At 37.9% G+C, this 14784-nt stretch overlaps 1 protein-coding gene across 1 annotated transcript in view; it reads left to right on the top strand.

Annotated features, from left to right (window-relative positions):
* Positions 1-14784, top strand: part of LOC134659278 (diacylglycerol kinase 1) — a 181707-nt gene that overhangs the window by 149572 nt on the left and 17351 nt on the right. Inside the window, exons 4-6 of the mRNA XM_063514931.1 lie at positions 10637-10710; positions 11085-11199; positions 11323-11437. Of these exons, the coding sequence (XP_063371001.1) occupies positions 10637-10710; positions 11085-11199; positions 11323-11437 (304 nt within the window). The remainder of the gene's footprint in view (positions 1-10636; positions 10711-11084; positions 11200-11322; positions 11438-14784) is intronic.

The raw sequence follows: 14784 nt of genomic DNA, 5'->3' as shown, positions 1-14784 counted from the left end.
AACAGAATAAAATAAAGATTTAAGTGGGGCTCCCATACAACAAACGTGATTTTTGACCGAAGTTAAGCAACGTCGGGCGGGGTCAGTACTTGGATGGGTGACCGTTTTTTTGCTTGTTTTGCTCTATTTTTTGTTGATGGTGCGGAACCCTCCGTGCGCGAGTCTGACTCGCACTTGGCCGGTTTTTAGGGTTCCGTAGCCAAATGGCAAAAAACGGAACCCTTATAGATTCGTCATGTCTGTCTGTCTGTCTGTCTGTCCGTCTGTCCGTCTGTCCGTCTGTCCGTCTGTCCGTCTGTCTGTCCGTCCGTATGTCACAGCCACTTTTCTCCGAAACTATAAGAACTATACTGTTGAAACTTGGTAAGTAGATGTATTCTGTGAACCGCATTAAGATTTTCACACAAAAATAGAAAAAAAACAATAAATTTTTGGGGTTCCCCATACTTCGAACTGAAACTCAAAAATTTTTTTTTTCATCAAACCCATACGTGTGGAGTATCTATGGATAGGTCTTCAAAAATGATATTGAGGTTTCTAATATCATTTTTTTCTAAACTGAATAGTTTGCGCGAGAGACACTTCCAAAGTGGTAAAATGTGTGTCCCCCCCCCCCCCCCTGTAACTTCTAAAATAAGAGAATGATAAAACTAAAAAAAATATATGATGTACATTACCATGTAAACTTCCACCGAAAATTGGTTTGAACGAGATCTAGTAAGTAGTTTTTTTTTTATACGTCATAAATCGCCTAAATACGGAACCCTTCATGGGCGAGTCCGACTCGCACTTGGCCGCTTTTTTTTTTATTTCTACTGGAGGCAAGCGAAACGCAAGTAAGCCATATTGAAACCTAATTTCTGCACATGACATGACATGACTTACATCGCTCAAAGTACCGTCCGGTGCTGACGTAGTTTATAGTTCTTTTTAACTTATTATTAACTTATTAGAGATCCGAGTCTGTTGATTTAAACATTCAGAGAACATTTTTTTTTCACAAATAAATTCTAAATGCATCGTTTTCATGGGTACAAAATTGTTGACGAAGTCTTTATTCGAAGAGGCTCGAGACATTTAGAGCTTAAAACAATTTAGTAAAGGACTCGACTCGAGACTTAGAAGACGCGGAAGTTTAGCCCAGGGTCGCGTTAAAACGTGTAAATTTCTAGGTATCAACACTGCTCCCAAGGATGAATCCTTGTAAGCTTGGGTTGGCAATACGCGTTTTCCACTAAAGTTGTAGAGATGCGGTGGTTGCTTAATATCAGGGAGGTCACATGCTTATTTCCCACCGTCGTGTTATTAAAAAAATCCTTCACAGGCTCGTGTTCTATAACGTAAGCACTCTTAAGCTCGCCTTGAGGCATCCCACGCTGGGGATATTAGGAAATCCAATACGTACTCGTATTTTCAAGGTTCTGACGTTTTTCCTACATGAGTAAAACGTTTTTACCCAACTTTAAATAGGAGGTTTTATATTTATTTATTTATTTTATTTTAAAATTTATTTCAGGCAACAAGGCGGCCCATTAACCCAACAAACATACATATCATTTATGGCTCCTCTACACGATGGGCCAACGCCGGCGTTGGTCAATCGTGAAGAGGAGCCATTATAATCTTAAAAAAAATAAACACTATTTAGGCGACAGAACGGCGTGGCTCGTCTGCTCTTGTGTCGGATTCGGCAGTTTGATATTTGTCGGGATCTTTGGTTTTCATGTAGGTATCTTCGGAGAAAATCCTGCCTCGCATGTAGTGGCGTAATGGGCGGGGGCGAAGTAGAGCCACGGCCTCGCGCCCGTAAGGTCCTCGTAGATGCGACTTCGCCCACGGCTAGATTAGTTCACGCTACTCCTACTCGCATTGCTACACTGTGGAATGAACAGTCGCTTGCAGTATTTCCGGAATGATTACGACTTTCGAGAAGAGCGTACTCTAATCTGAAAGGCCGGCAACGCACTTTCTGTGTCGCAGGGGCCTTTTCAAAAGCTTGTAACTTGTAATAGCGGAAGTCCCTTTTTGACAGCTTTTGTTAGAAAGGGAGTTCCACTTGTATTACAAGTTACAGGCTTTTGATAAACAGGACACAGGTGTCATGTCCACGTACTTAATTGCCTACCATTCGTTTGCGCGTTTTCCTCTATCATAAAAATATTAGCATGATGGATGAACAGATTTATTTTTTAATGGAAAGAGTTTATTCACAGTTGGTCATTTGGTCAAATAATAGTTAGCGCCAGGATCCCATGGGTATACATTGTTACCGAGCAGTTGGTGGTGTTAACTCGCCGGCGAAGGGCCCTAAATTAGCCTGATGCATTGTTCTCAGGACACTGGTCTCACTGTTCCCTTCTGCACAGTGAGACTGAGTTTTTGAGCAAAAAATGCGCCAGCTCATAGGTCGCCAGACACTCTGACTAGTTGGGTAGAAATTTCTTTTACTAGTTTTAATAATAAAGTTATGATTAAAGGTTTATGTAATAGATATGTCAAGGGAAGTTTATAGGTATTTTTATAGCATAGCCAAAGTAATACTTCTAAAAGTTCTGTACCTATCTAGAACTACATAAAACGTTAATACTTTACGAAACATATAAAGCATACAATATAAAAAATATTTACCCGTTCTTGATCCCTGTTTATTTGTGTACTAAGCGCCGCACACAATGGAATAAATATTTAATACGCTTAGACCTTGGAAGTTCCAAATGTCGTGAGTCGATTGGTAAGGCGGACCAAAATAATTAGACTCTTATAGCCAAGTGGCTGGTCGGTAGTGATCCTGCTTATGAACCAGGAGGTCCCGGGTTCGAATCCTGGTAAGGCCGCGTTCCCCCTATCTCGTAACGACAGATTCGAGTAGTCGTCAGTAAACGAACACCTCCATTTAAATGCACAGGTCACGACGCACGACTATCTGTCGTTATGACATAGTGGGCACGCTGGCTTGGCATATATTTCATATTTCATATTTCTTTATTTCGTATATGCACGGATACATTACACGTCAAAACATTGTAGGTACAGATAAGATTAAATTAACACTTATTAAATTACATTTTCCATTATTGATAATGAGCAAAGTTTATGTATTTATCACAAATATAATAATGTGTATTTCTGTGTATTTCAAAGTATTTATCTATCTATATCTATCTATTATAGGTACTACACCAAGCCTTATTGAACTGGGACTAGGTCGATTTGCGTAATATTCTCCCATAATATTTAATACATGGCATGTCCGGCCAGGGGGCCTAGCCAAGATGCTATATATATATCTATCTATCTATGCTATCTGCGTCGTAACATAAACGTAAATAATGTATGCAAATGATAGCGTTACGTGTTGTGCATACGATTGTCTTCCATAGCTATATCATCCATAGCCCCCTGTGGATAAACGCAGAACACTGAATACCTACTTACAGATGTAGTGCATAATTGTTTTCCATCGTGTTTTCTCGGAACTGTTCATATTTGTCATGCTACTTCAGTCAACCTCAGTACTTTTTGTACCGAGACTGACTGAAATGGCTTGCCCTTGACACGAACGTTTGTTCGTACGTTTCCGAAAAAATACGATAGAAAATATTTATACACTACATTCTGTAATTATTTTCCTTTCGCCGGTAAACTCGACTCACGGAAACCTACCGGAATATTCGACCTTCTATTGTAGGTTTCACAAATGATTCCCAGCTGTATAGGAATTATATATGAGCGATTCCTTGGCAGTGGAATTTAATATTATTGGTACAAGTTTTGCTGATCGTGTACTTGAAATAATAAGATAATGATTAAGATGAATATAGATAATTTATCTTAACAGGAAAATTGTAGGTAGATTTATAAGCGCTGTAGCCATACCACGCAGTGGCGTAACTAGGGGGGGGCTGGGGGGGGCACGTGCCCCGGGCGCCGTCCAAGGGGGGGCGCCAAAATGGGCAAAAGACCTCCCATAGAAAATGGACCAGCCAAAATGTAGGAAACAGTCAAATTTTTTTTTCGCGACTTAGGGGTTGGTCTCATAGTAAAAATTGCTCAGTATAATCCCAAAACCTCCCTGGTAACGGAAATGCAGTTATTTTTTAGCCACCCTGTATACAGGGTGGTCCAAACCTTGACGTCCAAAAAATTTTTTTAGAATCCTCGTCGTTGGTTATCAGAATATACCCCATGTATGTTAGCCGATTTTTCGTAGTTTTCGAGTTTAACTTTTAACTTTTGTTAAAAATTCCGGGGTGAAGCTTTGCGTTGCTTTTATGCCTTCTAAAAATTGTTCGTGGTATTTGCACTGATAACATGAAATAGCGATGGGGAAGTGACCCCATAAAATAATAGTAGAAATAACAAAAGAGGATTTTTGTAATGAATTACTAATTTGGAAGCTTTGCACCTCAGTTCCTTTGACGGCGACTCTGACAAATTATGACTATTAAGTATCACTTTTTTGACCTTTTAAAAAAACGTAGGGTCTAGCAGTTTCTAAAATGACCAAAAGTCCTTGAAATCGCTTGTATTTTTTATTGACCGAAGCGTAAGCGAAGGTCTACGTTTTGACTCGGGCATTTTGCTTTTGTATGTCCGGATGTTCTCCTCCACAGGTCACAATTCTCAACCGATTCTTGTGAAATTTTGTGACCAGATTCTATGAGTAAATAAAATTTTTTTGTCGATCCCGTTTTTGGAATTTTTTAAAAATGGAGTAGTAAAAAGTACCTCGCGCTTAAACAAATAGTCGTATCGATATCACAAGAGTATTTTCTTTTTGAGACATATTTACATAGTAAATGGAAAAAAAATGCAGAAAAATTGTATTCGATTTAGATTAGTTTGTACTCGAGAATGAGTAGCCGAATTTCGTCAGCTTAGCAAAGAACTATCATGGCGCATTTTGTAAACAGTCGCTTTTTTGTTTGCACACAGAAAGTCTGGGTTCGATCCCCAGTAAGACATAACTTTTTGTATTTTTTTTTTCACTAAAACTTCGTATTTTTTGAAATAAATTAAAATCTTTGTATTGTTGATTGATCAAACCACTGTGTGGCGCTGTCATCGTGCACGGTTCCAATAAGCTATGCTCGCGAGGTCTACAGCTCACAGAGCCCCTAGTTTATTTAGGAAAGGGCAACATCTAAGCTTGACATGCTTGAACGTAAAAGTTTGTCTTTTTTCCCAACTCAGCCAAGTGAGGATGCTGATTTTTTTTAGCAACTGCGCCGGTTGTGAAAGATTATGTTACAAAAAAAATATTCAAAAAAGTTCAATATTTTTTTTTAATAAATAATTGCTTCACCCCGACTGATTTCTCAACAAAAGTTAAAAGTAATAAAAATAAAAATCATAATTCGAAAACTACGAAAAGTCGGCTAACATACATATTCTGATAGCCCACAGCGTGAGAAATCTAAAAAAATTTTTGGACGGCAAGGTTTGGACCAACCTGTATAACACATGCCGTGCCAACATCGCTCGTTCTGTGATACTAGAATGCCGTGAAAAACCTGTGTCAGGTACTTATTGAGAGCATTCTATCCAGAGTTTCGATGTAGGATCGGGAGAATTTAGTCCAATTCAATCCCACCAAGGCTCAATTTTGCGCGTTTACCGCTAAGAAAACCTCATTTTTCAAGGCACAACCCTTCCCATGTCATGGAGTATTGGGAGCCTCGGTGTTGACATCTCCATCAGTGACGTCCAATCATTTCGTAGCCACCTTGCTGGGTAGGCTGCGCTCGTATCCAAAAAATTCGGTGTGCTCAATAAAGGGAGGCGATACTTTACTCTGGGGCAGACAGATCCATAGGCGTACCCACGGTGGGGAAAGGTGGGGCAGTTGTCCCACCCTGATCTCTGACCATAAGCTAAGAATCTCTGTTTCAACCGTACCCTGTTACAACGTCCCCAGCCTCCCCTACTTCTGCCCCACCCCTTAAAAAATGCTGCGTACGACCATGGACAGATCCCATATAATGAGTACTGCTGTCACCTTTGGGCAGGAGCACCTAGATGCCACCTTGGTCCCTTCAAATCAGTCCAAAGGCGCGCTATGAATAGTCTACGATCCCAAACTTACAAGCGATATTGAATCTTCAAGTCTAAGGAGATCTCCAAAAAAGAAGTGTATAAGTTTTAAAATGGTCGGCAACGCGCATGTAACGCCCCTGGAGTGTAGACGTCCGTAGGATGCGGTGACCGCTTACCATCAGGTGAGTCGTACGCTTGTTAGCCACCGATGGAAACACTTAAACTAACTAAAAAAACACTTCTTTGTCTAAATCAAAAGTAAACTTTAATAAGTAATAAAAAGTAACCCTTTCGTTAGTTCACTTCGTTTGGGGGGGGGGGGGGGCGCAAATTTAGTACCTGCCCCGGGCGCCATACCCTCTAGCTACGCCACTGATACCACGAGTTGTCACTTGACGTTTACGTTAGCGAATGCGTAGTCAATCGTAGTCCATATTGCTTGAAATAGACCCCATAAAAAGAGCTGCGTAAAATAATAAAATAGTCGAAATAGAATCTAAAATAACCTATCTTCGCCACTTGTTCCCTAACTTCGCCTTATATTTTTTTATAAAAAAAAACTTATTTTACTACCTACCTACCGTAAATTTTAAGCGGTTAAAAGGTTAAACGTTATTTCCATATTTGACTGCTATATTTAATTACCTACATGAATTCTCTTTGTTGAAATCTTTATTAAGTTGTGTCCCAATTTCCTGTTTGAGGTTTGACAAGTTAAACATAATTTAACTCACAAGGTTATCAAGCAAACCGCCCGGAGGCATTGAGCGATTATGCAAACTCTAGGGATCAAGGGACTAGGAGAGAAAAATGTACAGTTCGCGCGAACACACTAGTTTTCTCTCCTATGGGCAATAGTTAACAGCTTGTGTTGTGGGCATGTAAGTAATGATTTTATCATAGTTCTCTAAATAAAAGGAGGACCTTTTCACGTGGATAAGGGTTAAATAAGAAAATTAACCTTTTAGCCCTTAACTCTTGTGTATGTCTACAGGAAAGACTATAACACAGTAATCTGTTTGACCCTTAAAGATCCTTTTCTTCAGTTGGAGGTCTAGGACAATCCCTATTGAATTCTATTTTCAAATGAAACTTTCTAGAGCTGCTGAGCACACAACATTGAATGAAAATACTTTCATCCTCTTAGACGTTCCTATTGTATTCTGTAGACTCAATAGATTTTAAAATAGTTGTATTTTATAAAATACTAGCTATTGCCCGCGACTTCGCCTGCGTGGAATTAGTATTATTATTATAATGTTATTAGAATACTTTAGAATATTACTAGCCTCATCCTGCGTTTACGTTCAAATTTTTAAGGTTAAGTAGGTACCTACTTTGTTATTACCTACATCTGAAATATAATTACAGTTGTCGTGCATAATTGTTTTCCTTCGTATTTTCTCGGAAATTTCGTATTTGTCATGCTACTTCAGTCAACCTCAGTACTTTTTGTACCGCTTGGCTGAAATATCAAGACACGTTCGTTCGTTTTCGTGAAAAAACGATGGAAAAAATAATTATGCACTACATCTGTAGGTTGCGTGCTCATTGCGCGTAAAAGTTTCGGCCAGAGCAGTAAATTATTTTTGTTACTAATAGAAAAAGTATTGTATACAATAGTGATATAATCAAGCTTTTCAATCTCGTACCTTACTTAGGCAACTCAGCAAGCTTCGTTACCTAAGCACGGTACTTGACTGAAAAGCTCTCCATCATATCACGATTGTATAAAATACGATTATATTTTACAATATTAAAAAAAACACCTCAAAGGCGAACTGACATTAAAATATTATAAATTATAAAAACTCCTAAGTATTCCGGCCAATGCCTGTTGAAGAGAACTGAATGTATTTATAACCTCAAAGATGGCGGCGTCTGCCTCCATGGGGACCGTTGCTAGGCGACGAACTTCGAACTGGCACGGTTCAAATATTACCAGTATTGCGAGTTAAGAAAAACCGGCCAAGTGCGAGTCGGACTCGCGCACGAAGGGTTCCGTACCATTACGCATAAAACGGCAAAAAAATATTATCTGCTGTTTTTAGTTTTTATTTATAACCTCAAAGATGCCGGCGTCTGTCTCCATGGGGACCGTTGCTAGGCGACGAACTTCGAACTGGCACGGTTCAAATATTACCAGTATTGCGAGTTAAGAAAAACCGGCCAAGTGCGAGTCGGACTCGCGCACGAAGGGTTCCGTACCATTACGCATAAAACGGCAAAAAAATATTATCTGCTGTTTTTAGTTTTTGTTGTAACAGAAATACATCATCTGTGAAAATTTCAACTGCCTACCTAGCTATCACGGTCCACGAGATACAGCCTGGTGACAGACAGACGGACAGTTGAGTTAGGTATAGATCTAGTGCATAATTATTTTCCATCGTATTTTCACGGAAACATACGAACGTGTCTTGCTATTTCAGTCAGTCTCGGTACAAAAAGTACTGAGGTTGACTGAAGTAGCGAGAGAAATACGAATGTTTCCAAGAAAATACGGTGGAAACAATTATGCACTACATCTATACCGCGTTTGTGCCAAGTCAAACAACTGCGTATATACATAGGTATTTGTAGTATAACTTTTGAACTTTAAATATAATTAATCCTGAATTAGAAGGTGAAAGTCGAGACAATAATATATTTAAGACTTTCCACCTTGAAGCGGGGTTGGGGAACTTTTGCTTGGTAGTTTATAATAGCTAAGTAATAATATTGTCTTCGGTTACCGCGATAGTTACTCATGAAATATAACTATGAAAACTAACTAGCCAGCTAGCTTTATCGTGTATCTTTGTCTTTACTTGAAACTAGTTGTAATGTAGAACTAGCCTTATGAACCAATTTTGCATGTATAAGTGGCCTTAAAATTAATAGTTTATGATGGTTCATTATTTTGTAAGTGAGTAGATTTGCACAGTGTAGTTTTTCGTCGGTCACCCGTTGACCACGAACGCTGTAAAGGGTTCGAAACGTCGGGATGTAGTATAAATTCAATATACGCGAATCCGTTTTAATTAGTTTTATTTCAATAGCTAAGTAATTAAAACAAATTCTTATTTAATTGGCAGATGGGTAAAAATATTAATACATAATCCAAAATATTCGTCTTTTTGTCGTTATTATACGTACCTATACCTATCGTTGCTTAGGAAAAACATTGCCACACTATACCTAAATTAGAATTGGTCAATCAATTTTGTCTGACTGAAATGTAACTTTAACTAACTTAAATAAATAAATAACTAAAGTGACAGACATTCTAGGTACTCTAAACTATTTTAAACTATTTATCTAACGGGACTACGAAAGCAATCTATGTTGAATTTAAATTGGATTTCACCTAGAAACTAACCTCTCTAGAGATTCGTATTGATTTGACGCCTACCTACAATGGGCAACTTTGTATACAGGGTGGCTAAAAATAACTGCATTACCATTGTCAGGGAGGTTTCGGGATTTCGGGACTGAGCAACTTTTACTATGGGACCAACTCCGAAATCGCGAAAAAAAATTTGGCTGTTTCATACAAATGCAAAACCTCCCTGGCAACGGAATGCAGTTATTTTTTAGCCACCGTGTATACAGGGTAATTTAGGAGACGTGAGCAGTCAGCAGGATCAAACCATCATATTCTTGTTCAGTTTAAAACAATGACACATTTTCCTTTATTTTTAATTGTTTTTCTACTATCATGGTCGCCCTACAATATCAAAGTAAAATATAAAACTTCTGTATCTCTGTAACCGTTATGTCAGCACTTTGATTATGAAGAATACTTATAAATTGTCATATTTTAGTGACAATGTATATTCACACCTTGCTCACAACTCTTGAATTATCCTGTATAATACGCCGTAATTGAAACTGAGGTCACAAGACAAATATGAACTTAGCTAGAAGATTAATTATGCTTCACATACCTATTTAATGACTTGTAGGCGGTTCTATATAAACGCTTACCGTTGACTAACTCTGATAAAAACGGGGGAGTTAGTCTATTAATTAAGGAGGGATCGGACCTTTTTTACCACCGAAAAACCTCCTGATTATATTAAGAGTCACATCTTTTCTAATTCATGATCATTCTGGTTCTTTTTAGGGTTCCCTACGGTATCGTTGGATAGGTCTTTCAAAACGAATCGGAGTCTTCAACAACCACTTTATGATAAAGTGAATATTTTCGGAAATAATAACTCCGAAAGAAAAAAAAATATGTCCCCCCTCCTCTAACTTTTGAAGCATGGGTCCAAAAAATATGAAAAAAAAATCGTAGAAATAAAGCTTAAGAAATACATTAAGTCCTTAAATGAAAACTATAGCGAACATGATCACTTTAGCCGTTTTTGAGTTATTACAAAAAGTCTTCTCTTCTTAGTAAAAATTCGTACAAAGCGCTGCGAAAGTACTCCCTTTTGCTTGTAATGTACATGATACTTACTAATAGCCCCCGATTAGCCTATTCTGACAGAATGGTAACTACGGAATCCTACACTGAGCATGGCCCGACATGCTCTTGGCCAATTTTTTGTTTTAAAATAGTTTTAAGGGGACGGTGATGATGATGGTAACTAAACGTTTCTGTTTGTTCCAGGACATCGACTTCGAAGGGTTCCGCTGGTTCCTGGACAACTTCCTCGAGTGCTCAGCGCCAGATGAACTCTCCAGGTAAGGGTCTCCCCAGATATATCGACGCGCATTCGGCAAAAGCCGATAGGAAAAAGCTTTACGATGCCGGTATCCATAAATAAATATAGAGTCTGTTCGGAAAGAGAAGAGTCATGGAATGAATTGGGCCCGATACATTTCACGATTCTTCTCTTTCCGCACAGACTCGATCTAACTATGGCAAATCAATTTATCAGTAGAAAAAGGTGCGAAATTCAAATTTTGGGTGGGAGACAGAACCTTACATATTTTAATTGCCCCCTTCTTCTACTGGTAATATTAGATAGGTAGTTTAGTCAACTATATAAATCAAATTAAGAATTCAAAATATTCAAATTCACAATATACATATCGTTTTCCATGCATTATTTCAGGCATTTATTCCTGTCATTCGTCCGGCGCGACCGTCGGCCGGCGCTCCGGGAAATGGCCGCTGCTAGTTCAGCCGCCGCGTGCGCCGCTGTCACTGCGCATGGCGACCACCAGACCGTGAGTGCACTCACTAGACAGACAGACACACCTCCCCTCCCCTCCCATTGTTGTTTTACACTCAATCTTCAGATGTTTGAAGCTTCTTAAAAATAATGAAAAGAAAATTTCCCGTGTTAACAGACGAAGCACACCCTGGCCTCGAAGATCCATGGGCTAGCTGAACGGCTTCAGCAGCTCGGCAAGGGCTCTGGAGACTCGGTGGATGGGAGCGACAAGGGATCTCGGAGTCGCACTGGTGAGTCCTGTCATAGCCTTTAATTTAAACAATTAGATAAAAGATAAAGATAAAAGATTTTTATTCGTGACGTTCACAAAACATGTACGAACTTGTACAGACAACAACAGCAAGAACAAAAGAGAACAATAAGTGTGCATCACGAAATGGACCCAACTCAGCATAATGCTAGCTATAAAGCCAGCGCTGGTCTTCCGTAGGACCCATTCGGTGATGCCACGACAGATAACACAAAAAGATACATATTAAAACATTTGCAAAAGATACACAGAAGAAGTAATTAAGAAAACAGAGAATACAAAAATGTATACATGAAAACGAATTAAGAATACAAACAAAACAAAAAGAAAAGAAAAACATAAACATAGACAAAAATTTATAATTAACGTAAAATTATGAAAATTACTGAAAAACAATAAATATTAAAAGAAAAATGTAATCTTTATGATAATATATTTAAACCTACAGTTTCCTTAATTAAAGATACGATAGCTAATTACATTTATAAATACATCAACCAAAAAGATCTGAGCTGTAGCTAAATTTATTTATCCGGGTACAGTCGAAATCGCAAAATTTTACATTATTAGGTATATTATTTTTATTAGTATTGTATTTTATTAATCATTCACCGCTTCGGGCAAGACTCGAAAACAAAAAATAAAAATTTCTATTCGTAATAAGAGAAATAAATGCAGCATCCTCGATTTACACGAAAATTTTATTTCGGGGGTATCAAGTCAAAAATTTGCATCAAAAATTTAATTTGCCACCTTCCTATATCAATCTGTGCGTCAAAAGGACACCCACTCTCCAAAAGAAAACTCCATCGTCATCATTTGCCGCAAATTGCACTTTTATGTCGTGGTACGGTCGAGTGTAAAAATATGGGTGCATACAACTTATTCAAAAATATGTCCCATAGTTCTTAATTCGCTGACATTAGAGCTATGGGACATATTTTTGAGTATGATGAGTGCACCCATATTTTTACACTTGACTGTATACACTCCACTAATGAGTTCTCAGCCATAAATAGAATAAGTGCATCTAAAGCCCACAAATCGATTGCCCCCTAGGTAAACCTTGGTGCGCCCACCCTTCTGCCGGTGCATTTATTGATTCTCACTTTTACGCTGTATTGCAATATTTAAATTGGTCCCAATAGTTGAAGTACAGATTGGTTGAAGGCTTAGCTGCATGAAGTTAATCTGTATTAGGTATATTAAGTAACTAGCGACCCGCCCCGGTTTCGCACGGGTTAACAAATTATACATAAACCATCCTCTTGAATCACTCTATCTATATTTCCTTCCTATTAGCACACTTAGATGTCTATACATGTCACTTGTAGATTCAATATTGAGTTATGCTCTTGACAGCTATGGGCTCACAACTAAGACCAATATCGATAAACTAGAGACTATGCAGATCAGATTTTTAAAATTACTTGTCAACCATAAAATTAAACTCAAATGTAAAGGTAACTACAGACTACTATTTAAAATTTGCAATATTTTACCAGTTAGTTTAAAACATAAATACTTACTCGCGATCAATAACCATAGCTACCAAGAGTCTAACTCAGCGGATTCCTTAACACCAGTTAATCATACATACATCACAAAGGCTGTGACTACAGGCAAACTATCCGTTCCTAGAATTAATAACTACTACGGGGATAGAACACTTAGAAAAAGAATTCCATACTTACTCAATAGTTTGCCTGAAGCTATAAGACGCGAAAACAAGAAGTCCAAATTTAAATCTATGTTAAAAAAACATTACCATGACACATTGTAGTAATTAATTTACCTACTTTAAGTTACATTAAGTTACATATTAACCAGAGACTGATGACCCCACAGTCAAACTCATTGTTGAGTTTTGCGGGGCTATGATTATAGTTAAGAATATCACTGTACTTTATTAATTAAATAAATAATAATTAATTAAATAAATAATAATAATAAATTTAAAAAACCGCTACAAAATCCGTTGCGTATAATTTTAAAGATCTAAGCATACATAGGGAGAGACAGCGGGAAGCGACTTTGTTTTATACTATGTATGTAGTGATGATTAAGGAAAAAGGTAATTATCTTAACTTGTTTTAGTCCCTAAATTCAGCTACCTTTGACTAGAAAATTAGCGCGTAATTTTTTTACCAACGGGCTGTGATAAGTGGTAAATCTTATTCATAAGATAAATGCAGGAAAATTGAGGTGAATAGAATAGAAAAAAACCGGCCAAGTGCGAGTCGGACTCGCGCACGGAGGGTTTCGCACCATCAACAAAAAATTGAGCAAAACAAGCAAAAAAACGGTCACCCATTCAAGTACTGACCCCGCTCGACATTGCTTAACTTCGGTCAAAAATCACGTTTGTTGTATGGGAGCCCCACTTAAATCTTTAGTTTATTCTGTTTTTAGTATTTGTTGTTATAGCGGCAACAGAAATACATCATCTGTGAAAATGTCACCTGTCTAGCTATCACGGTTCATGAGATACAGCCTGGTGACAGACGGACTGACGGACGGACGGACGAACGGACGGACGGACGGACGGACGGACGGACGGACGGACGGACGGACGGACGGACGAACAGCGGAATCTTAGTAATAGGGTCCCGTTTTTACCCTTTGGGTACGGAACCCTAAAAACACACATTAATTGCTTTAAAGGCAGTGAAAGAATAAATGATTGAATGTGATTTAAGCGCACAAAATTTTGAATTTTTAGTCAATTTTGTAATTGAAGTTGATGGGGGAATAGTAATAATATAAATGGATCTCGATCCAAAACAGACAGACCTTTTTTATTACTTGGAGCCACATTATCAAACCATAACACCATTTTATTGCTCTACAGTGTAATTGGATTTGTCCACAGTAAAGGTTTATTTATATTTTCACTCTTAAAGGTTATTGCTATAAACAAAATCAGGCGCAAAAGGGTAATGAAATAAACCAACATCTAACCGATTACAGATTCTTTGAATATTCTGTTCAAAATGCACAGAACTCGTTGGGTTTGATTTGATATTTATTCGTAATCGCATCAATGGTTCCGAATCGTGATTTTTCTCATTTCATATTCGCGTTGATCGAGAAAATAATCGCGTTTAGCAATTCATGTATCTTTTTTAACGAAAAATTTCGATGGAATATTGAGAAATGAATTTGACGCGAGTTAATGATAACCGCAATGAATTATAAAATACGAACACGTGGTTTAAAATATATTTATCCTGGACAAATGATATTTTCTGGTTTGTTACCTTTGTTAGTGGTTATTTGGAATTAATCGCACCCGTATTTCCATGATAACGTGAACAAAGTTTTTTT

The sequence above is a fragment of the Cydia amplana genome, chromosome 24 (assembly GCF_948474715.1).
Source record: "Cydia amplana chromosome 24, ilCydAmpl1.1, whole genome shotgun sequence".
NCBI lineage: Eukaryota > Metazoa > Arthropoda > Insecta > Lepidoptera > Tortricidae > Cydia > Cydia amplana.
Note: the sequence above shows the minus strand (reverse complement) of the source record. Positions and strands in the feature narration are given on the sequence as shown.